Genomic DNA, 24,728 nt, shown 5'->3' with positions numbered 1-24,728 from the left:
CTGTCTTAATTTTAGTTGTAGTCTAGTCTTTGCGTCAAGCTGTCATTTTAGTTATTATTAGTCTTAGTCACGTCCATACTCATTTTAGTCTAGTCAAGTTTCAGTCGACTAAAAGTCTGAGCATTTTAGTCATATTTTATTCAGAATTATCCATGACTATTTTAATCTAGTTTTAGTCAACGAAAACTGATGACATTTTAGTCTAGTTTTAGTCAACGAAAAATGTATTTTAGTCTCTTTATTTTAGTGATGCAATTCTATTTTACCTAGTCAATATAGTACAAGTACGTAGTAGAATATACAAAAACAAAATTTTCTTTTAGTCAAATGCATTTCACAATTAAAACAAGGTTCTTATTATTATATTATTGTTACCTTATAGACTCAAGAATACTCTACATCCATTCCAGACACGGAAGATGCTCTGATTTGAATTTATAACATTTATTTTGCCAACCAAACATGTTTGAACTTAGAAGTACACACAAATTTTAATAAAATAAATAAATAAAAGGTCCATCTTCTTGCGCGGGACTTGCTTCACTGAAGCTGTTTCTGGAATCTAGCACAGGAATAGATACAATGTAAGGACAGATGCAGCCTCTGGAAAATCTAACTGTTGTAAATATTAAGTAGCATAAATCCTTGCTATTAGGCCTCTTTTGCCCTCAATGACTGAAACTATTGGTTGCAATTTGGCTGTTTATTTTCTGCTACAATTGTTTAACAGAAAAAATAGGCGTCACAAAACCATAAGGGATGCCAATCTAAATGCATCATACTCTGAATCATTCACGAACATCCTTTTCACAAGAACATTATTTCACAATTAGCAGGTATTTACATGAGCTGTAGCCAGAGCCTACCTCTACGTGGATGGTAACTAGCCTGGCAAGCCAGACCCATGCACGATGTTCCAAAAAACGCTCATTCAATGTTTCAAACACTACCCCTTTCGACATATATCTAGTCACGCAGTAATGAAAGCTTGAAAGTTTAGATCTCCAGGATTCAAGACAGCTGAGCTGTTGTTCTCAGTTTGCTACTTAGCTTTAGCTTGCTAAAATGCCTACATAGCTTCAACGTGTTCCTTTTACCCACGTGTTCTTATCAAACATCTTATCAGAAAGATGTTTTGTACAGATCGCCAAGTGTCCATGCTTATGAAATATAATTTTCTCCAAAACGTCTGAAGCTAGCAGGATAACATCTATTGCTAATGATAACATGTTAACCACAGTTGGCATGAGCTTTCTAAAATAGAAAGTAACATTACGTTAATGTCTTTACTTACCTCAATGTCATTGTGGAATGCCTTGAGATGTCTTTTAAGGTTTTAAAGTTTGTGGTGTTTTTTCCCGATATTTTGTGCCCGCATTTCTCCACCATCTGTGCGCCCCAATGGGAGACACAGGAAACAGAAATACTGCATAATAATAATAACGCGATTAAACGACAGGAAATAACGTCTCGTCTCGTTTTCGTCAACAAAAATGAAGAGACATTTTAGTATAGTTTTTATTTTGTAAACCAAATTTAGTCTCGTTTTTATTCGTCAACAATATTACACGATATATTTCGTTATAGTTATCGTCACATGACCAGCATTTACGTTGTGTCTCGTCTCCATCACGTCAAAAAGGTTCGTTGACGAAGATATTTCGTCAAAAATTTTGTTGACGAAAACAACACTACTACAAACCTTGTGAATGTGGTAAGTCAAAAAGTATTTGATGGATTTTACTACTACTTCACAAAAACATTATTTGGATGAAAATATATATCTGAATTCATTGTAAGACAAAATGCCCCAAAATTTAAGTAAAAGGGCTAGACAGCAGCTAAGTGGTAGCTGGAGAAGACACTTGATCTTGTGAACGCAGTAACTCTAAAAATATTTGATGGATCTAGAACTGATCAAATTTTGAGACGCCTTGCATTAAAATTGAAGCAGCACCATATAGTATTATCAAAGTGAAGGGTAACCTTGGACACTTTCCTCACCAATATAAATGTAAAAGTCCTTATCAGTACCTGTCCATTAGCCTATTGGCAAAATTAATTGTGGGGAACTTGGCGAAATGTATCCCCCCCATGCAAAATCATATCAGCAGCAGCCCTTTTATGACCTTTGGGTCATTACCTACAGCACATAACCATAAGAAACTTTGCTTGGATAAGGGTACACCCCTCAATGATGCATACTATTAGTCAGTTTTGATATGGCAAGAGGCTAATTAGCATATATCGATGCTTGTAATTGATAATTTCCAGAATAAAGGAAGCTGCTCCTGTATGCTTCTTTTACAAGGTGTGTGTACAAAAAAGCCCTTGGAATATAGTCAATGTCACTATTATGAATTGGAAGGCATATTGCATCATCCAAGATGCTTCTAATTGGGGTCATTACCAAACTGGATGAGAAAACCTTATCACAGAGGAAACAAAGAGTTACCATTATTCAGGGGCAAAGGATTCCAATATTTGAGTGTTATTAGGGTTACCATATTTGGTGAGACAAAAAAGAGGATGTGCCCATAGGTCAGAATATTAATGAGTTTCACATTCACCGGCCAATCAGGAAGCACTTTTCATGAATATTAATGAGTTATCCATAACCACCCTGTTAAACGAAAATTCATGTCCGGGGAAACTTGTATGTATGGTACCCGCACAGTTAACTCTCATTGTACACTCTGGACACAAGATACATGTATACACGTTTTTTTAAACAAAAGTTTACAAAACGCTTAGCTAATGTTTGTTAAACTTAAAGCAAATGATGTGATTCACTGTTCATACGAAAACAAAAATAAAGTGTCAAAGCGCCAATGGTTTCTGGAAGTTGACATTACTTGTGAGCGGCGTGACATGTAGAGGCATGCATATCGCTTGACTTTTAAAGTAGATGTGTGCACAAGCCTTTCAAACACTGCGCGATGATACTGAGTGGCAGTAATTAAAGAAAAACTTGCATCTACCAAGTTTTCAATCACTTACTGAAGCCACTCATTTTTTAAAAAATCCCTTTAAAACACTGCATATTTCTTTTTCATTTGGTGGATTGTATTTCAATGCATAAAGAAAGGTAAATAAAGGAAATTTCATTTTCTTTGTCTCTGCTTTTTGGTGGTTAAATAGTATTTTGTTTTTTAATTGTATCTTTCTAAATGCACTGTAGATGTTTATGTAAATCTTCATTACATACGATTTTCTTTGCAATGTTGGGGACGTAAATATATGTTACACTTTTAAAATTGGAATATTTTCCAGTCACAACTGTACATTTGATCATGCTGTGCAAAGTCAGATATTAAATAGCATGTATTTGACGTTTACAATTAAACTAACGAAATAGCATTTTGCATTTGTCATTCAAATTCCTGAGATGTAGATGCATTTGTAGTGCTGGTTTGCACTCTGACATAGCCTCCATCTTCCAGCAGAACTTGCCGACAAGGAAGGTGAAAAGGACCCTGCCTAGTCCACCTCCGGAGGAGAGCTCCCTTCCCATCGTGACCCCTACCCACAATTCTATGTTTGCGTCTACGAATATGGCCCAAGCAGCACTCAGTGCCCCCAAGCCTGGGCTGCTGATTGATCTGAGGGTAGTGGAGCAGGAGTCCAGCAAGCTTCGCAAACAGCAGGCTGAACTAGAAGAGGAAGAGAAGGAGATCGATGCCAAGCTGCGTTGCTTGGAACTCGGCATCACCCAGCGCAAGGAAACTCTGATAAAGGAGCGGGAGCGGCGAGAGTTAGCCTATGTCCGCTGCATGGGTGAATCCAGGGACTACACACCAGACAGTGAGCTCACTACCCAGCACTTGAGGGGGACACCCTTTGACAACAGTGGCTCACTCACAAGACTTAGTACAGCTTCTTTAAATCAGTTTACAGCTAATCAACTGACCCCTGGCTCCTCCTTCCTCAGCTATGACTACCAGCAGAGCCAACCTGGACCTCCTCCACAAGACTGCCCTGCCTACCAGCAGAGAGGCTTCCAGCCCCCTCAGTACCAGACTGTCTCGCTAGGTCAGCCTCAGCCTGGCACATTTCAGCCCCAGTCCTCTGCTGCTGTACTCCACCAGTCACACATCTTCTCCCAGAACCAGGCTTCCTATCAAACAAGTCTATTACTACAGCAGAGCCATACTGGGTTCCAGCCACCTCCTAGTTCTGCATCTTATGTATCACAGACACATCCATATTCTGAGGAGACAGGCCAGGGTATTTCTCTGCAGCCACAGCCAAAGACCCAGCATCAGAAGCCTAGACAGACCTCATTAGCTGACCTTGAACAGAAGATGCCCACTAACTATGAAGTCATTAGCACTCCCACTGTGGCAGTGGCTGCCACAGCTCTAGAAGATATCTACAATTCCGCTTACTCATCCACAACTATATCTAACACTTATGGGCAATATAGGCCACCAGAGCAGAGTCTCTCTGCCGAAATCCATTCTCCTGTTAACCCTACACCTGCCTATTCCTCAGAAGGCCACTATACAAACCTAGAGCAAAACATCCCCCGAAATTATGTAATGATAGATGACATCAATGAGCTCACCAAAGAGAGCAGAGATATGTATAGAACTGATAGAAATGGTGGTTATGGGAATATGAGCCACTATGGAAGGGCTGGTGAAAATCCTGAAGATCTGTATGATCATCAGGGTAGAGTTAGGGGGGACTACAATTCACATGTGGATGGATCTTCCTATTACTATGATGACTACAGGTCATCTTCATACACGCATTCTAAGAACATGACTCCGGCTGTCATGTCTTCTAAACGTAACAAGCACAGGAAGCCGGGCATGGATCAGATCTCAAAGTTCTCACCGATTGAAGAAGCGAGGGACGTGGAATCTGACCTGGCCTCGTATAACATGGCCACATCAAGAGGCAGCAGCAACATTGCATCTAGGGCCAGGAGGCTTCAGGATGATATTACATATGGACTAAAGAAGAATGTTTATGAACAGCAGAAATATTATGGCAAGTCCAGTCATGATGGCCTGGAAGAAGACAATCGCATGTATAGTTCTGGAAGGTCAAGGTCAACGGGCTATGGGATGGATAAGATTGCATCCCGAGAATATGGCAGCTATAGGAGCAAATCATATGAGATGAACATTGAGGAACGTTCCCACAGGGGAAGTCACAGGCGTTCCCAGAATCTTGATGAGAGCCCAATGAATGAGGCACAAGACCCAACTGGGTCAGAGTCACGTGATAGGTACAGTCAATATGGCTCCAGTCACTCTTTGCCTGATGTGCAGGACCGCACAACGGACTTGCCGAGAAGCCACATTTACAAACAAGATGATCCTAACCTGGTAGATGACATGAATTGTGCTGTATCTGATAGTGAAGGTAATTGGTGCTAAATTACAAATCCTGCTTGGGTTTCAGCAAGCTCTAAACTTTCCTGTAATGCACATGACAGAAGCATGCTGGTCAGTTTGAAATGACTGTTGAATGCTATGCCCAGGGTTCAATTAACGTGCCAAGAAATGTTCTGGTGTGTTTTGAGTTGCATCATCTGTGAATTATTTGTATTGTTTTTAATTGTGTTCTGTGATGTGTAAAAATGCTCTGTAAAGTATTCATTCTGTTCTGTTGATTTTTTTTATTAGCACTTATTTGTTCATCTGTTTGTTTTAATTATGCATGTTTCCAAAGTACTTTCTTTTGCATGTTTTTCTGTGCATGCTTTGCTGTCATTGCATGGATTGAGTAGACCGCACACGCCTCTCTTGGACAAAACAGCAGACATTGACTGTGATTTGTGTTCGGTTTCCAAAGCGTATCATTTGGGACAGGAGGAGACAGATTGGTTTGAGAAGCCGCGGGAGAGCCGCTCTGAACGCTCGAGACATCATAGCGGCAGTTCCTCAACTCACAGGAGGAGACACTCACAGCATGAGTACGATGAACCCCTTGAGAAGGAACCCTTGCCGCAGGATGACTATGCTCAGCCGCGTTCTTCTTCATCTGCATCACAGGACCACGGGCAACAGGGAAGTAGCTCAAGAAGGCATTCCACCTCTTCCAGGCACTCATGTGATGACCTGCGGTCCTCCAGGTCTTCCAGAGAACACACTAATGACCCCTCTGTACATCCAGAATCTCGGGGGTCACCTTCCACAGCAAAGCGTAGGACTTCGGACTCTAGGTCCACACAGGACCACCCTTCTGATCAGTCCCAGGATCCATCCAGCCACCACCAAGGTTCGCCTGGACCTAGGAGGCAAAAGCAGACATCTTCGCCATCATCAAGAAGACATGAAATGCAGCGCATGGCATCCACAGAGTCCAAGTCACAGTCTTCCAGTCCAAAGCACCGGGCCTCCAGTGGGCAACAGCCCTCTTCTCAACAGCAAGAAGGACAACAAGGGCATGGGCAGCAAAAGCCACAGTCCAGGAGAGGGTCAGGGGCAGGAGTTGAGGCTGGGGCCGAGGCTCAGGCCGAGGCTGGGGCTGGTGCTGGGACAGCACAGCACCAGCAGTCCACACCTAGCCAGCCTCCAGCCCAGGCCCTGGCCCAGGTCCCAGCCCAAGCTCCAGCCCCAGCCCAAGCCCAGACCGAGGCCCCTGCCCCGATCCAGGCCCCGGTCCAGGCCCCAGCTTCAGCTCAGGCCCCAGATCTTGCCTCAGACCCGGCCCCGGCTGAAGCTGGAGCCCAGGCCCAAGCCCAAGCCCAAGCACAGACTCCAGAGTCAGACCCTACCCCAGACTTGGCCCCAGTCTCGGCTCCCGCCCCAGCCCCGGCCCAAGCCCCAGCTTCGGCCCAAGCACCAAGCCAAGCACAGCAGCCACAATCTAGCCCCAGACGTACTCCAGTGGTTAGTACAATGCCACCAGTCTTTTGATTTAACTGTTTCTTGTTTATTGCTACACTTTTTTTCTCATAGCCACATCTGTATTAGTACGAAAGAATACACAAATAGATATATGTTACGTTAGAACTCTTATAAGCCACTTTTATAAGCTGAAGAATAATGTACAACAGTCTAACAAACTCATTTTTCTGCATGTTTTGTAAATAATTTTATGTACTGAAGTACTAAATTTTATGTAATGATTATTTGAGAAAGTATATCATTCTTGTTAGATGAGTTTACATTTCTAAGTGATTGTTTTACTGTAAGCACACCGGGTCAGTATCAACTGGGAGTTCTTTTATTGCCAGGCAAAGACAGACCCTACACCTGATGCTTCTAACCCGGGGATAAAGCCAACAGGGTCTCAGCCTGCCAAATCCCAGCCAGTGCCGTCCACAGGCATAGGTAAGCAGGTGCTCCAGCCAGTGCCGTCCACGGGCATAGGTAAGCAGGTGCTCCAGCCAGTGCCGTCCACGGGCATAGGTAAGCAGGTGCTCCAGCCAGTGCCGTCCACGGGCATAGGTAAGCAGGTGCTCCAGCCAGTGCCGTCCACGGGCATAGGTAAGCAGGTGCTCTAGCCAGTGCTGTACACGGGCATAGGTAAGCAGGTGCTCCCGCCAGTGCCGTCCACGGGCATAGGTAAGCAGGTGCTCCAGCCAGTGCCGTCCACGGGCATAGGTAAGCAGGTGCTCTAGCCAGTGCCGTACACAGGCATAGGTAAGCAGGTGTCTCAGCCAATGCAGTCCATGGGCACAGGCAAGCAGGTGCTCCAGCCAGTGCTGTCCATGGGCACAGGCAAGCAGGTGCTCCAGCCAGTGCTGTCCATGGGCATAGGTAAGCAGGTGTCTCACCCAATGCAGTCCATTGGCATAGGTAAGCAGGTGTCTCAGCCAATGCAGTCCATTGGCATAGGTAAGCAGGTGCTCCAGCCAGTTCCGTCCATGGGCATAGGTAAGCAGGTGTCTCAGCCAATGCAGTCTATTGGCATAGGTAAGCAGGTGTCTCAGCCAATGCAGTCCATTGGCATAGGTAAGCAGGTGTCTCAGCCAATGCAGTCCATGGGCATAGGTAAGCAGGTGTCTCAGCCAATGCAGTCCATTGGCATAGGTAAGCAGGTGTCTCAGCCAATGCAGTCCATTGGCATAGGTAAGCAGGTGTCTCAGCCAATGCAGTCCATGGGCATAGGTAAGCAGGTGTCTCAGCCAATGCAGTCCATTGGCATAGGTAAGCAGGTGTCTCAGCCAATGCAGTCCATGGGCATAGGTAAGCAGGTGTCTCAGCCAATGCAGTCCATGGGCATAGGTAAGCAGGTGTTCTGGTGATCCCTGCTAGCACAGTGTAAGAAAAACTTCCTACAGGAAATTTATTTAATTTCTTTTTTTTATTATTTATTTAATTTTCTGTCTGTTTATCCGTCTGTCTGTCCGTCCATCAGTCATCCACCGCTCCTTCCATAAAGAGCCACAAGTCACTCACTGGGAAGCCGCCTTCTTTCTGTGTTTTGCCCACCGCATGTTGTGAGCACAGTGATTTGTGAGAGCTGAGTAGCACCCTGCTCCCCCCCCCAGGTTCCAGAGCTGCACCGAATGCTGTGGGGCCAGCCAGTGCTGCAGCTGCCGGACAACCAGCCGCTGAAGGCGACAACGTCTTTTCCAAAATCCTGCCAGGAGGTGCAGCTGAACAAGCCGGCAAACTGGGTGATGGTATGACACAGCAGACCAACACAAGCCTCTGTGTCTGTGATCGGAAGGTTGTTGGTGTGAGCCCGGCCTCGGCAGAATAGCCACAAGTTTGTGGGCCCTCGAGTGAGGCCCGTAACTCCTAGCTCTAGAGGTGTCACTGCAGGTGGCTGCCTTTGCTACCAAGCTTGCTCTGACCTACATATGTGTCACATAGAGAGCAAGATAAGGTTGGCGAGAACAGAATTTCCCCATAGAAATCAATAAAGTGTCATTATTATTATTATTATAAAAGCACAGAAATCAGACCATTTACAAATCAGCCCATTTGAGCTGCTTCAGTACACATGCATAGTTCATATAGTAAAACCAGTGAATGGTAAATTAAAGTACACATAAATAAAATTGCTTATTGATAAAATGCTTTCATGTACTTATAACCAGAAGCACACCTATATTCATTACTACGTTTTATCGGGCTGATAGATCCAGTAAAAACCTTTTTATGTTTTATGGGTGCCTAATAAATTACTACATGTTACATAAGTATAATTATTACAGAAGAACTTTGGTCTGAAGTAGACAGACTGAGGTCCTCTTTGTAAATAATCTTTGTCTGTCCATCCTTGCCAGCCATGTCAGCTATTGGCAAGAAATTCACTTCTTTCTGGTGAGCTTCGAAAGGGTGAGTATCAATGTGTATCACACAAGCCAGGCTTGGCTAGGGGCTTGTGCTTTTTTGTCTGTGTGTGTCTGGATATGTGTTCCTGGGTGGCTGGACAGGCAGTAAGTGAGATTCTTAATGTGGTAGTGGGGGTGTGGATATGTGACTGTGTGGGTATGCTGCTGGAGGAATCGCAGACACATGCTTCATGTATGCTTCATGTATGCTGACATCCCATAATGTAATGAACACACACATATAGACACACAGTCCCAGCAGCACACCTGGCTTGCTTTTTATATATTTGTTTACACTTTACCTTTGTAAGCTTACTAATTCATCTCACCTTTGGGTGACCTTTTTATGCACCTTTATGCACAATTTTATGTTTTATGCACTTTTCTTTGTACTACTATTTGTACCTGTCACCATGTCTCTTAAAAATCAGTTGAACAAATGTATTATTTACTTGTGATATGTTTATAATTGACAGGTGGCTAAGCGGAGATTTCACCTTGTGTCCTGCAGATCTGGTGAGAGAGAGCGACGCGAGGCTTCGTACTAGAAAAACCTATGATCCCACCTTCACCGCCCCCCCATCCAAGAAAGGCAGGCGGGGGCAGCAACTCCCAAGCAGTGTGAGTGCCGAAAGCTTCACTCTCTGCTTTTCCACAAATTGATATAAAAGTTTATTTTCCGATAATAAGGGAAGAAATCCCTGAAGCCATTTCTCTTTTTTTCTGGGACTGGGAAAATTTGTACTGTCTTTAACAAGAGTAATTATATAGGAAACATTTAACCGACTTTTGCTAGCTGTAGCTATGCTGTGGTTTATATTTTTAATTAACATGATCCTGTATGTGTATAATTATTTATCCTACACTCAGATGGCTGTAAACAGGATCAAACTTCACTAACCTTCTAGCATGTCGTTAATTTACTTTCTCAGGAACTGCTCACCGCTGTTGCACTTTGTAAGCTACATGCAGGAATCTGTACTGCATCCCACCAGCAGTAGCCCTTAGCCATAATTCTTTAGCTTGTGTCTTTACTGTGACTTTATAACAGTCACTGTCATTTTTCTCAGTCACAGTCTCACAAATTCTCTCAGAAAACCTGGCCAGTCAGCCAAGTGTGGAGGTGATTGGAGATTGTGTGCCAGTTGGTTGGCTCACAGAGGTAGAATTCTCATGTTTTTTGGATAAGTTGAGTATTCTTATGAGGTTGTGGGTTTTAAAGTGGCATTTCAGAATGCAGGAAATGAAGTAAAGCAGAATCATCACTGTTCACTTGGGTTAGATATAGTATTCACCTGTTCAAGTTGTGGTCGTCAAACAGACAAGATAGTTCAGTCTTCCATTGCAGTTTAGCTGCTTACAGTACCTATAATTTGAGGCAGCGCCTTCTCCCATCAGCCAAATTCATCCCAAATATGTAAGCATCACAGACGATCACTTATAGGTGGGATACGAGTCACTGATCCATCATTCAGCCTCATCTTATATTTTACTGATTTTCCTTATCGGCTGTGTTACCAGGCCAAGCCAGCAGTGAGAGGCTGCACTGCCACACATTCAGCTGCAGCTTCTCCCTCTGGAATAATGTCACAGAACCAAGCTCAGCTCACATGGGTGCTCTGCCATTCAACAAAAGCCACTTCAGCCTTTCATTTCACAAGCTCTTGGTTTATGTGAGTCATCGTGATTATCTCTTCTGGGCAACCAAAATAGGAAGGACATCTTTAACAAACTCCAGTCCACTTTTGGTAAAGTCAATAAATAAATATTGGTACCTTATGTATCTTACTTTTGTACTAGAAATTGTAACATACTGACTCATATGATCACACATAATCATAAGTAAAGTTAGATATTTTCTTGTATACTTTATTTCATAACTGAAAAATATTTATTAGTAAAGAGTCCAGCCTTTCAGGTTTAAATATGACCACGACCCCCAGTTAGGTGTTTTTGTGTGAGTCGGCAATGGGGGCAGGTTTCCAGTCATAATGCAGCATAGGTGTGTGGGGATGGGTAGGCTTTCAGTCACAATGCAGTAGAGGTTTGTAGGGGAGGGGCAGGCTTCCAATCTCACTGCAGAATAGGTGTATGGGGGAGGGTCATGCGTCCAATCTCACTGCAGCATTGGTGTGAGGAGGAGGGGCAGGCTTCCAATCTCACTGCAGAATAGGTGTATGGGGGAGGGGCAGGCTTCCAATAACACTGCAGCATAGTTGTGGGGGAGGGTCATGCGTCCAATCTCACTGCAGCATTGGTGTGAGGAGGAGGGGCAGGCTTCCAATCTCACTGCAGAATAGGTGTATGGGGGAGGGGCAGGCTTCCAATAACACTGCAGCATAGGTGTGGGGGAGGGTCATGCGTCCAATCATACTGCAGCTTTGGTGTGTGGGGGAGGGGCAGGCTTCCAATCACATTACAGCATTGGCATGGGGAAGTGAGTACCTTCTTCACCAGGGACTCTAGCCCCTACCTTACCTGGGCCTCTAGCTCTTACCTCACCTGGGTCTTTAGCCCCTACCTCACCTGGGCCTCTAACCCCTACCTCACCAGGGCCTCTAGCTCCTACCTCACTGGGGGCTCCTGCACCTACCTCACCTGGGAATGACAAGCTGTTTCAGGGAACAACAGTGCATTTTACTTTTCATTTCAAATAAAATGCTGGGTTGCCAAATTCAAAGAGCAGCCACTCTGTCATGAATATTACGGCTTTTTGGTTGGGAGTGTTTGCTTAGCTGCTGTTATTAACACTAATGGCACATTAGCGCAAACAAAGGGCTGCATGAGGCGAACTACGTCTTGCTTGGTGGTCAAAGGCGTTTGACGTTCATTGGTGAGGGAAACGGCGGTTGTAGTGCTAAACCACTACCGAAAAGACTACAAAAGCTGCGCCGGATAAAATAGAAGCGCCCCATCAGGTTTTAAATCACAACTTTCTGTTTTGGCTATCTGTTCGGGTCCGTATGGGACTGCTTCTGGTCCGGAACTGGACCGCGGTCCGCCTGTTAGTGACCTCTGCTCTAGCCCCTATATCACTGAGAATTCTATCCCGTAGTTCACAGGGGACTCTAGCCCCTCCCTCACTGGGGACTCTACCCCCTACCTCACCTGGGCTGCTAGCCCTAACTTCAGAGGAACCTGTAGCCCTTACCTCATCAAAGACTCTAGCTTCTAGCTCAACAATGCCTCCTCTGGGTTGGGGATGAGTTACTGCCTCAAGCAGATGAGTTTAATTATCTCGGGGTCTGGTTCACCAGTGAGGGAAAAATGGAGTGGGAGATCAACAGGCAAATCGGGGTAGTGCCAGCAGTAATGTCTGTCATGATTGAGAGAGAGCTGGCCTCCCCCCGAGGAGCTGGAGGAAGTGGCTGGAGAGATGGAGGCCTGGGTATCCCTGTTCAAGCTGCATCCTCCACAGCCCAGGCCTAGATATGATTTGATTCAATTCAGCTCAGTTCAATTCAATTATTTTTTTATATAGCGCCTTTCACAACAGAGTCGTCCCAAACAGTGCATGTGAGCGGAGTGCAGCAATGAGAATTTCCGCTCCTCGCTCACGAGGCTGTTGGCTCCGCCTGCTCCTCCGCTCTAATTCGCACTAAGCTGCTCCCTTCAACACCGCACCTCGCTCCACTAAAATTTCCTCCCGCTCCAGTCAAATCGCTCCACGCTCGCTCCATTTTAAAAGAGGGACAAATAATCTGCATGCCTAACAAATGTCACCTTAAACCGAAGCCTTATATCATAAAGAAATATGAGGATCGGCAACATTGCCACTTAGAACAGAAAATATTTATTTTTAAACAACATATAGGCAACAATGGACAGGTTTGGCAATGGAATTCAACACAAAAATAGCCTTAAAATAAAGGAATCTTGTGGACTTAATAGCCTAAAGAATATATAGGCTAAGCATCCACGTTTTAAATTCCTCAATTTTTTTCTGTTGATGCTGCTGCTGCGTCTCTCTATAAAATAAAATTTCACTGACAGCGTTACGTGAAATTAAAAAATCCTATTAGACCTACTTTGAATGACAAAACTAATTTATTTGATTACCAATATTTACTTTATAGGCTTTTATACTTTTATTTACTTTATAGACTTGATATGCTACAACCATATAAAACTTGCTCAAATTTTGCTCTGGCCTCCGCCTGTTCGCGTAGCACACTCTCATGTTTCTGAGAAAAGTATCTTTTTAGATTCCAAAGTGAATCTTTACTCATTGAAATAGTTTCACCACATTGTTGTTCTTGCTCTTCATTATTGTCATCTATACATTTGATAAGAATAGTACACTTGTATGATCTATCAGTTTCCTTTGTGAAATACTTTCCATCTCAGTCAATTTGTGTAACATTCTTGAAAATTGTACAGATGACTTCTGGGTAGATTTTGGCACGCCTCAGAGTGTAGCGTGAGTGGTATCTGAGCGAAATTGGACCGAGATACACCGACCACTCCAGCCTTAATTAAAAAGCTCTGACCAAATTCCTCCCGCTCCGCTCCTCTCTCACGCTCCGCTCCACTCCGCTCACATGCTCCGATCCCAAAACGCTTTACATGGATGTGTTGTGATACATAAAACATCATTAGAAAGAAATACAGAATGGAAAAAGGAAAGAAAGAAAGTAAATAAATAAAGCCAAAATACAGTGAAGGAGAGGAACCAAAAACTCCCAAGTAAAGAAAAAAAAAACTCTCAACTGGCTGCCCAGCCCCCCTGGGCATAGATGAGTAGAAAAAGATGGATGGATGGATTTTTATCATAAGCATCATATTTGTAAAGTGAAAGAGAAAGTAAAATTTCAAAAATTGTCCCAGCTTACCATTATGCACCCTATACTGTATGATATGAGCACTTTCACAATTCCCCAGTCGGGCCCTAATCCTGTGTAATTGAGTGAAGGAAATGAGCTTGGGCTCTTGTAAGCTGTATATTTAAAACAGTATAAAAGAAGACCATAGTTAGGGAGAGGATCACAGTGTTCAACATGAACAGCATACAGACCAGAAGGTGTGTGAGTCTTGCATGGATGATACATTATTTAAATCAGTGCTGTTAACTAATAGAAATTCTGTTTAAATTGCATACCAACAATAACATTTTGAAAATATATACTACAATCTCTCTTCACCATAAATGTGTACTGTACAGTTTTTCTCAGTCACTATTGTACATTTGCGAGTAGCGACCTGGATTGATAACTGGTTAACGGATAGGAAGCAGCGAGTAGTTATAAGAGGCTCAATGTCACAGTGGGCCTGCGTTCATAGTGGGGTACCGCAGGGTTCAATTTTAGGACCACTTTTGTTCCTAATTTACATAAATAATATAGACACCAATATATACAGTAAACTGGTGAAATTTGCAGATGACACCAAGGTGGGTGGTGTAGCAGATACTGAACTAGAAGCTCAGCAGCTGGTGGGATCTTAATTTAATTAGTGACTGGGCTGACACCTGGCAGATGAAATTTAACATAGACAAATGTAAGGTACTCCATGTAGGGAGCAGAAATATAAAGTACAGGTATTTTATGGGACCTACTGAAATAAAGGTAGCTGATTATGAGAAAGACCTTGGTGTGTATGTTGATGCTTCCATGTCTCATTCTCGCCAGTGCGGGGAAGCAATAAAAAAGGCCAATAGGATGTTGGGGTATATCTCCAGGTGTGTGGAGTTTAAGTCAAGGGAGGTAATGCTAAGATTATACAATTCCTTGGTGAGACCTCACCTAGAATATTGTGTACAGGTTTGGTCACCATATCTTAAAAAGGACATAGCGGCCTTAGAAAAGGTGCAGCGTAGGGCCACAAGAATGATTCCTGGTCTTAGAGGAATGTTATACGAGGAAAGGTTATTTGTCTTAATCTGTTCAGCCTCAAGCAAAGGAGTCTGAGGAGGGACATGATCCAGGTCTATAAGATTCTAACAGGTTTGGATGCTGTTCAACCGAATAGTTACTTCAGCATTAGTTCAAATACAAGAACTCGTGGCCATAGGTGGAAATTAGCGGGAGAACATTTCAAACTGGATTTAAGGAAGCACTTCTTTACACAGCGTGTAGTCAGAGTATGGAATAGTCTTCCTGATAAAGTAATGCAAGCTGAATCCTTGGGTTCCTTTAAATCAGAGCTAGATAAGATTTTAACAACTCTGAGCTATTAGTTAAGTTCTCCCCAAGCGAGCTCGATGGGCCAAATGGCCTCCTCTCATTTGTATAGTTCTTATGTTCTTATGTTCTTATTTCTTGAATCATCCTTAACATTTGCAAAACAGTAAGTGCATTTCTCAAAACAGTTTGTACAAACAGAACCACATGGTGGACTGATTACCTGCAAAAGCCTATAACTTCCTCAAAATCCTTAGTTTATCCCTTAAAAGTAAATATTCGAACAAGATGGTCAAAATTCGTAGCCACGTTGTCAATAGAACAGTGCACTCGTAAGTATTTTCTGATATAAACTGTGGCTAAGGTATGACATATCAATTTCAACAGTACAAAGTTACACATACTATACATATTCTGTAACAAAACACACATATGTATACATATGTTCACACTGTAAGTATACACACAGTATGTAACTGTATAAAGTACTTTTTCTGTATACTGTAAAATGCAAGCATAATACTGTAACATGAAGCATTGCAGTAAGTATATAGTATTACAGTACCATGCATATTACATACCTGTTGTGTCCATGAAACATTTGAATGATTGAGGACACAGTTGTTCCCCTAACATTCAACCGCACCCTTCGACCAGCCTCCGACATTGTTAAGCTATGACTGAGGACATGGTCTACAATTGTGGCCTTTATTTCATCAGGAGGTTGCCTCTGTTCTTGGCCTTTTCTACCTCTTCCTCTGTTTTGCCTCCCTGCCCTCCACCACGCAGCCTTACTCCTCTTCTTCTTATTGGTTTTTGACCCTGTTCATTTCCTTGTTGTTTTCCATTGCCAAACTGTAACATCAATATATGTTTGCCAATAGATGCACCTCTGAACTATTTTAGAGAACTGGTTGATCATTGGTCGATCTAACACTTTAAACATTCCCCTATCAGTGAAAGTCAAGATTCAACTGAAAGCAATTCATCAAATCAGGACAAATTTTTATATATACAGTGAACCCCCGCCTATCACGGAAGATGCATTCCAGACCCATCAGCGACTGGTGAAAATCAGCGATATAGAAAGACCATATAAATAAACTGTTTTATATAGTTTAAGCCTTAAAGTCCCACACGCTTTAAACACATGTAAACTTCTTAAAACAACACATATAATATGTGGATGTTGGGCTAAGGATATAAGTAACATAAAAATAATAATAATAATATGTAATGTGTGTGTATATATATATGCACATCTCTCTCTCTGTATACATAATGGAATATGTAAAAATAACATTTTAATAATGGCGAGCGACATACGCGTAACGCTTTCTGACTTTCGAGAACTGTGACGCGTCGGGAAATAATCCGCGAAATACTGGAGGAGCGATAGCTGAACCGCGATATAGCGGGGGATCACTGTATAAAGAAAAACTGTAATGATTAGATAAGAGACTTTATTGTCATTGTATCAGAAATACAACGAAATTTGTTTGGTAGCTCACGGCTCAGCAGCAAAGAGGTATATATTAATGTACCACATTAATATAAAATACAGTCTCGTAGACGTGGTATAAATATAAATTAACCTAAGATAGCTATTAGTAAAATACAATATTTTATATATATATATATATATATATATATATATATATATATATATATATATATTCCCTAGTGCAGACGGAGTGACGGAGGCCACTGCTCTCGGGAAAAAGCTATTCCTCAGTCTCGTGACTTGATGGTCCTGAATCTTTTGCCCAATGGGAGGGGGACAAACAGTTTGTAACCCGGTGGGTGGGGTCCTTCATGATGTTGCTAGCTTTCCTACATAGTCAGCTAGCATAAGCATTGTTCAGATCTGAAAGCTTGGTACCCACGATTCTCTCCGCAATCTTAACTATCCGGCCCAAGTCTCTCCGGTTCTCTGCAGTGCAGCTGGAGTACCACACTGTAGCACCATAGCAGAGAATGCTCTCTATTGTGCTCCTGTACAAGTTAGTATAGAAAATATGCTTGACCGATTATGACAGCTGGTCCAACCATTTTGCATGTAATGACTTATACAATGAACTAATGCCTAGATCAGGGTTCTTCAACTCTGGACCTCGATTCCAAATCCAGGCCGTGTTTTCAGTTCTCCCAGGTAGTTGTTTAATAATAACTGATTCTGATTGGTCAGAGGCTTCACACCTGACTGACAGGTAAAGGAGGGCTGGAAAACCAGCAGTGCTTGGACCTCGAGGACCATGAGTTGAATAACCCTGGCCTAGATGGAGGGAGTAAGACTATTCAACAGAGTATCAGTAGAATATATTTTGACAAACATGTCATAAACAATTGAAAATATAGGAATTAGCAGATGATTGTACATAATCATTTTCATGATTGTGCCAAAGTATTTGCAATTTCACCAAAACAATGTGACTTTGCATTTATAATGGCTTTGGTCCACCTAGTGTCCAAGGATGAAAATGGCACTATAAGAGGGAACCTGTAACTAATTTAAGAAAATACTATTAGGTGGCTCGGACAAAAGTCATTCAGCAGATAGCATTGCTGTGTTGAAGTTATGTGAATCTGGTGTATTAATCAGCGTGTAGCCTGGATTCAGGCCACGCCTCAGTGGATCAACATTAATTAAATACAGGGGATGGATAATTCTAGGTTAGTGATTTTAGAAATCTTTATGTGTAAGTTAGATTGTGTCTAAGTGAGGCACAACACCAGAACAGGGTCTAACATTTTTAGTAACAGGGTATTATATTCATTTTTAAAAACTTTTTCTGACAGTCTTCTTTGAAGATCAGTCTCTGAGAAATGCTGGATTTCTATACTTGTACCACACTATTCAGCAGTGGCTGACCCCAATTTAATACCTATATGTCGAAAATGGATTATTTTAAAGGGATTAATGGAGGCTGGCCAGGTGCTCAGATGAGCTCTGGTTTAACACATTCAGTACTGTCATTTCCTGTATGAAAATAATGAAATGGATTGCGCATATACGGGTAAGTCACTAAGGTACCCTATAGGCCTGTCAGTGAATGAGGTGGTACTGGCAATTCTTCTGAACTCAAGCTGGATGCTGGAACCCAAGTGCCTTATCACATATAACAGCTTATTACATATAGCAGGTCAAAGGTTGTTGCATTTTTAAGACCAAGTCAAGTTACTTACTTTATTTAAGACACACATGAAATGAAACAATGTCAGCAATATTTTATAAATACTGTATGTCCTCAAAATGGCTATTACTTACCACATTTTTGATTAGCTTAGCAGACCCCTTTAACATGATATTTAACATTTTTTAACTCTTTATTTATACTTCAGGCTGTTTCTTGTGTTTTGATGCTCACGCATACATCCCTAGTTCAGTGTTGGCTGTAGCCATGAGGAAAGGAATCTGAGTTCATGATTATTGTTTAACACCGCAGGAACTTTTTTCCAGAACCAGGAACTTTTGTTGTGTTCACTCTGCTGGAACTTGGAAGCAGTTATGGAACACTTTTTTTAGTACATACTCCAGACTTGGGCTGCAGCACACTAGTATGTCCTAGGGAAGGAAAAGTGTGAAGGAAAAGTCATAAGGAACTAGCAAAAGACTACCGCTGTCCTAAGAGAATTTGAGTGCACTTACACTAGGCTATGTAATTATGCGACGGCAGATGTTATTGACATGAGGTTGTGTTCTTCCCGTATGCTTCAATTAATTTTTGAGATGCGACATTTTCACAATTTAAAACCATTTTAACCAAGGTTCGTTAGTGTTTGGTCTCATTAGCTGACTGTGATGAGCAAACATGAGTAGCTAAGATAATTATGGCAAGACTTAGACTATAATTCAACAGCAAATATTTTTCTCACATGACTAATTAATGGAATTTAGTTTACTTTTTAGCACTATCTAACCTAAATAATAGGCTATTTGTGAAATATCGGAACACAGGTGTTCCAGATCTATTTTATGCAAAACATAACTTGCCTCTGAATGAGTTGGTGAATGAATCAGAACAAATCTTTAAGATGTACTGCAGCAAACAGACTGTGTCCCAAAGAGAGTCATATCACCCACCCTTATCAGCTAGTGAGCATAGAAATTACAATGGAAGAAGAGAGCGGAAGAATGAGGAACAGAAAGATAGAGGTCAATGAGAACTTCCTGTTGCTCTTCATAGTAGCTAGATTTATAGTCCAGTAAACACACATACATTCACAACTATATAACAATTGCAAATTGTCCTTAAGATGTTAACAGAGGAGTGTTATGAGAAGACTCTATTTTTAGTATAGTTTGGTAACTTCACAAAGGTCTTATGTTAAAAATAAGAGACATGTGCTCCCGTATGTTCGTAAATCTACAGATAACTTCCACTGTGATTTTTAATCCCGTTGTGCCCCCTAGTGTCTGTGAATAAAAAACATTTATGCATATATATATATATACATATATATATATATTTAATTATTATTATTATTATTTTCTTTTCATGGGCAAAGAGGGGGAGGCAAGTTAGGGGAGTAAAGGGGCTGTTTTATTGGGGGCGGGGGGCTAAGGAGGGAGTAAAAAATGGGGAAGAAGGAGCTCTGGGGGGTATCCTCTGCAGAGCCTCGTGGAAGGATCCAGTTCTGTTAGAAGAAAGTACTCTTTCCATGGGAGGATTTAGCTAACACCCACAGCCAATGGGCGTCGGCTAAATCTCATTTTGAGGCATATATTTTGTCTAAATTTTATCCTGTTATATTTCTAAACTGGGAAAAAAGCTTTATATTCTGAATGAGTGAATTCCCATGATACAGCAGGCTAACCCTTGATACTTCTATTTTTTTTATTTAATATGGTATTTGTATGGATGTAACAGAATGCTAATTTTAATCAGTCATCCCTTGATGAGTAGTAACCAATGAACTTTTAACATGCTGGGTCTGCCTGTTCTAAAATCTTCAGTGTTACCTAACGAACCATGAGCCTTTTTATAGGTGAGAGTGAAAGATTTGTGGTTCACTGTTAATGTTCTCTAGTAGTTAGAGGCCTGTTTTTATGGTCAGCAGACAATAATCAGGCCTATACTGTCCTTCTTTGTGGTGTGTGGGTAAATATATCCCTCTTTGTGAGTGTATTTTAATTTTGTGAATCTATTTTAGATTGTATATTTGCATTGTATATTTTAGATTATATACTTGGTTCCATAGATGGTATTTATATATTGTAATTTCTCTTTTTTTACTCCTACTTTACTTCTTACCTTTTTTCTTTTTTTTCTCTTCTATTTTTGCACAGCCAAATAAGGGTGATTCAGAGATACATTTCACTACATGTTGTACTGTATGTGACAAATAAATCTCTTAAATCTTTGCACAAAAGGAGAATGAGAGAATCAAAAGAACAATGACAAACAAATACTTCTTCATTAACACCAACATAATGTTTTCATGCAAGCACAGTTTCAATTCACTGAGATTGTGTATAGTCCAGCTATAAATGCAGAAGGTCTATCTGATGTCTGGGCAGGCAGGTGCTTCAGCTGGATAAAGGCTAGATAAATTAATACCATAAGACTGAGGTGCTGCCACTTTTCTGTATCCTTGCCTTCCATATTCTTCATATGAGATAATAATATGCTATAAGTATACAATAAAAAGAGAGGAAATAGAGAAAAGAGACAGATACAGACTAAAAGAATGAAGTTGGATACATGTAGCAAGAATTAGAGTAAGGGAGAGCCAAGGACTGTCTTTATTCATTTGCAAAGCCTGATGTTAGCTTGTTTATGATGCCTCAATCTTAACCTGATGATTAATTTTCTTTTCAGGAGCTCAGGACCACAGAGTCAAGGACATGGACTTCCAGTGGGCTGCCAGCTGTTCATACAGCTGGATACACACTCTGCAAACTGCCTCTGTGCTCTGGTACTTGGACTGTATACTCTCTGCATAATTGGAAAGACAGGGAGTCGGAGAATGTTAGCCGCCGAAAGCGCTCTTCAGTGCCTCTCTGTGGAACTTGTGTATTAATGCCTCCCACTTCTGGAAGTGCTTTGCAGTGCCCCCTAGTGTGATATACATTAAAATACAACTCTGTCATTGTCCTGTTCTCACGAGCAAACATTGGACTAGGTTTGTCACCTGAATGCTCTGCCCCTGCCTCCTTCCTCTCTCTGTCCTGCAGGGCAGTGAGTCATAGGTTTTTCTAGGGCTGAAGACCTCTTTCATCAGAACACAAGATGGCATACGAAGGGATTTTTTTATTACAACAGCAAGAAAAAAATGTATGGTGTTTGCTAAGTCTTACAGTCTTTACATTCCAGTAGGGTAATTAGCTTCATTTTGAATGTTTGATGGTCCTTTCTGAAGTCGTACGTTGGACCCCACCTGCATGGAGTGCACGTACTGACCTGGACCAGTCACTGTTCAACATGTCCGACCTGGAGGCCATAAGACTCTGACAGATACAGCTGGATGAAAGACAGGGGAGAAGAAAATCTGGTCACATGGCTGAGGACTGTCTCACTCCCCCTGAGTCTGGGGGCGGGGCAGGAGGAATAGTGTGGCCTTGTCCATTGCCAAGTCATTAATCCACCTATCTGTGGGCTGTCCACGCTCACCACTCTCTTTTTCATTTGTTACTTATTGTTTGCCTGATTTTATTTTCCGTAAAGGAAAGAAGCAGCCTTAACCATTTCATATGTATGTATGTGTCTGGGTGTATACTGCAGTTTTTTTTAAAACTCCAATTATTTACTTTGCACAACTGTATATTGCTGTATATAATTCCCTATAGTTGTAAGATTTATTTATATTTTTGGGAATTTTGTTTTGCTTTGTCGGTTGATCGTTTGGTATTTTTCATGCGTCGTGATTATCACGCTACTTTTGTTTGGTATTGTCTGAAAGCAATAGTCTGCTGGAAGCAGATTAAGAGCATGATGGTTTTCATCTGGACCATGAATACGGACATTGCTCTTCGTATCCCACGAAGGTAGGCTAACTGGACCAAAACACATTAGGGACCAGTCTCATTTACAGGTAAAGAACGTATGTCAGACTGGGTTACAAACGTACTGGGGACATATGGACACACAGCATTCCAGGCTGTAATGGCGACCAGCTGGGAGCTGTCAGGGGTTTCAGTGAAACCATGACCCATTTGGCCCAGTGAAAAGCGGCCATCATGCACTGCATATGTGGATAACTCACACGGCACACACCTAGATGTTAAAGTCCTGCTCTTATTTTAGCACAGCAAGGTTTCCGAGTCATTGGCCCTTCCCATTGCCTTACTCACAATAACGTATCTCCAAACCAGGCTGCAGTATTGTTGCCTGTCATGGAAACTGAGGTCCATCTGCATTAGTTATTTTGTTGCTGAAGCCCAGCCCCACGCATGCACTTGCATGTATGCATGCATGGACGCAGGCATGCACACACATGCATGCACAGACAGATGTACAGACGCATACATAAAACATACACAGGTATGAGTTTTGTCCTCTGTGAGTCCAGAATGCTATCCCAGCATGCCCTTTCAGAATCCAGTAGTGGCCCGGCTCGCTCTCCTCCGTGTGCTTCCTCCCTCAACTGAACACAACATGGAGAAGGGTTGGCAGAAAGCTGTTTTAATTTCCAATGTTCTATGCAATTATTCATTTTGAAACAGAAAAGGAAAAAAAGAACTGTTAATGTTTAATACCATTGTCAATATTATGTTTGGAAATACAACTTATGTTATTAAAGAATTAAAATAATGGATATGAACATTTGATATGAACTACTTGTATGTATGGATTTGCATTTACGATTTTTTTTTAAGTTTTAGTAGCATGCTCCAGTGCAGTCCTGTGGGACTCATTGCCAAAGGGATCAGTATATAGTTTGTACAATTCTTCTTCAGCTCATAGTTCTGTGCATGGTTCGCTGGTCTAGCCCCTCGCCCTGGCTCAGTGCTAACATCTTTAACCTGCCTCTTGCGCACATGTGGTCAGGAGATGAACTTGTCGGTGGAAGACTCACCTAGCCAGGTGCCCCCCCACCTCCTGCAAACTGCTGCAGGCTTGCGGTTGTGCTTAGGAATAAAGAGGATATGTGCAATATTATCTAAATTCACCCTATATATATGTATACAGAGAGAGAGAGTGATGTGTAATATATATTATCTGAATACATGGTAACCATTGCTCTGGACAAGAATTTCTTAAGAAAAAAAATAAATTCCATTATTCATTTCAAGAGATCAGTTTCCAAAGCCCTAAACAGTATATGTCAACAATGACATTGGTAAGGGTGTGTGAATGTAACTCTGAAGGTTTCCATCCGATGTGCTCAATATGGTGCTTATTGTCAGAGGATGGCTCAATGTTGTCCAAAAGCATTGTGTTCTGTGCCCAACGATTTAGTATAACATTTCTACCAAATAGGATCCCTGTTCCATTTGGGCCACCATGGTGACACCCCCCCGCCCCACTGTAAATAGCCATCCACCTGCGCGGTATTCATATCTAATGGCCTGTCAGACAAACCAAGTGTATCCTTGATGGTTTGTATACATACTGATTCTGTGTACCAGGCAGTATGAACACATGAATCATTGGACATATATGAATGTATATCAGGTCTGTCCGCCAAGTTCCTGCTTTTGTGTCTACAGGAAACTAATTATAGAGAAGTATTGTGTAAGTGGTCAGTTCATACTGACCATTGACAAAAAAAAGAGCTTGTGGTCAATAAAATATTGATATTTGTAGAATTTCTATAACTGCTGTTTGTATAATGAAAACTTCTTAAGAGTTCATCCAGTTTCCATAGCATACTGAGAAAAAACAAAAATCAATACAAAAATGTAATCAGTTTAAAAAGTTACATTCACTGTTGTAAGTGCAATGGCATAACTTCCATGTATTCATTGTGAAACTTTGTGTATGCTTCCGTGTATATCTGTAATTAGTTATGGTAAATTTGGTGCATCATGTTTTGTCATGTGATAAGATAATGACTTTGCCGTACATTCTCAGAAAAGAATAAAAAAACAATGAAACTATTTGTGTCCTTGGAATCACTGGGAGGTAACAGCTATTGGGGTCCTGTGTGGACCCTCAGCAAATAGCCCTTGGTGCACAAAAGTTGGTGCAATTCAATTAGTCATTCATATTTTATTTGTTTTAGTACATTTTCAGAAGGAATTTCTGACAAACTATCACAACCTGTCTGGTCCATTCCCCAGTATGACCAGCAGGGGTCGCACTGGTCCTCTGGATTCCTTCTGATACTTCCGAGGTGTGTCTTTCTTGTGATCTCCAGCCATATTGTGCTAACTGTCCTCACCTACATCGTTTCAGCTCCTCGTTAGTCCCATATGT

The 24,728-nt window shown here is 41.8% G+C and overlaps 1 protein-coding gene across 3 annotated transcripts in view; it reads left to right on the top strand.

Annotated features, from left to right (window-relative positions):
• Window positions 1-24,406, top strand: part of LOC111852529 (protein bassoon-like) — a 106,211-nt gene extending 81,805 nt beyond the window's left edge. Inside the window, exons 6-12 of one of the 3 annotated variants that reach the window (XM_072714950.1) lie at window positions 3,447-5,376; window positions 5,809-6,848; window positions 7,196-7,292; window positions 8,456-8,590; window positions 9,200-9,251; window positions 9,759-9,868; window positions 21,189-24,406. In XM_072714950.1, coding sequence (XP_072571051.1) covers window positions 3,447-5,376; window positions 5,809-6,848; window positions 7,196-7,292; window positions 8,456-8,590; window positions 9,200-9,240 — 3,243 coding nt within the window. In that variant the 3' untranslated portion in view covers window positions 9,241-9,251; window positions 9,759-9,868; window positions 21,189-24,406. Of the gene's footprint in view, window positions 1-3,443; window positions 5,377-5,808; window positions 6,849-7,195; window positions 7,293-8,455; window positions 8,591-9,199; window positions 9,252-9,723; window positions 9,869-21,188 lie in introns of all 3 variants that reach the window. The other 2 variants (XM_072714948.1, XM_072714949.1) reach the window with 2 other exon arrangements.
• Window positions 24,407-24,728: the final 322 nt, after the last annotated feature.

Source organism: Paramormyrops kingsleyae, chromosome 8 (assembly GCF_048594095.1).
Source record: "Paramormyrops kingsleyae isolate MSU_618 chromosome 8, PKINGS_0.4, whole genome shotgun sequence".
In the NCBI taxonomy this organism is placed as follows: domain Eukaryota; kingdom Metazoa; phylum Chordata; class Actinopteri; order Osteoglossiformes; family Mormyridae; genus Paramormyrops; species Paramormyrops kingsleyae.
This window is presented reverse-complemented; position numbering and strand designations above follow the sequence as displayed.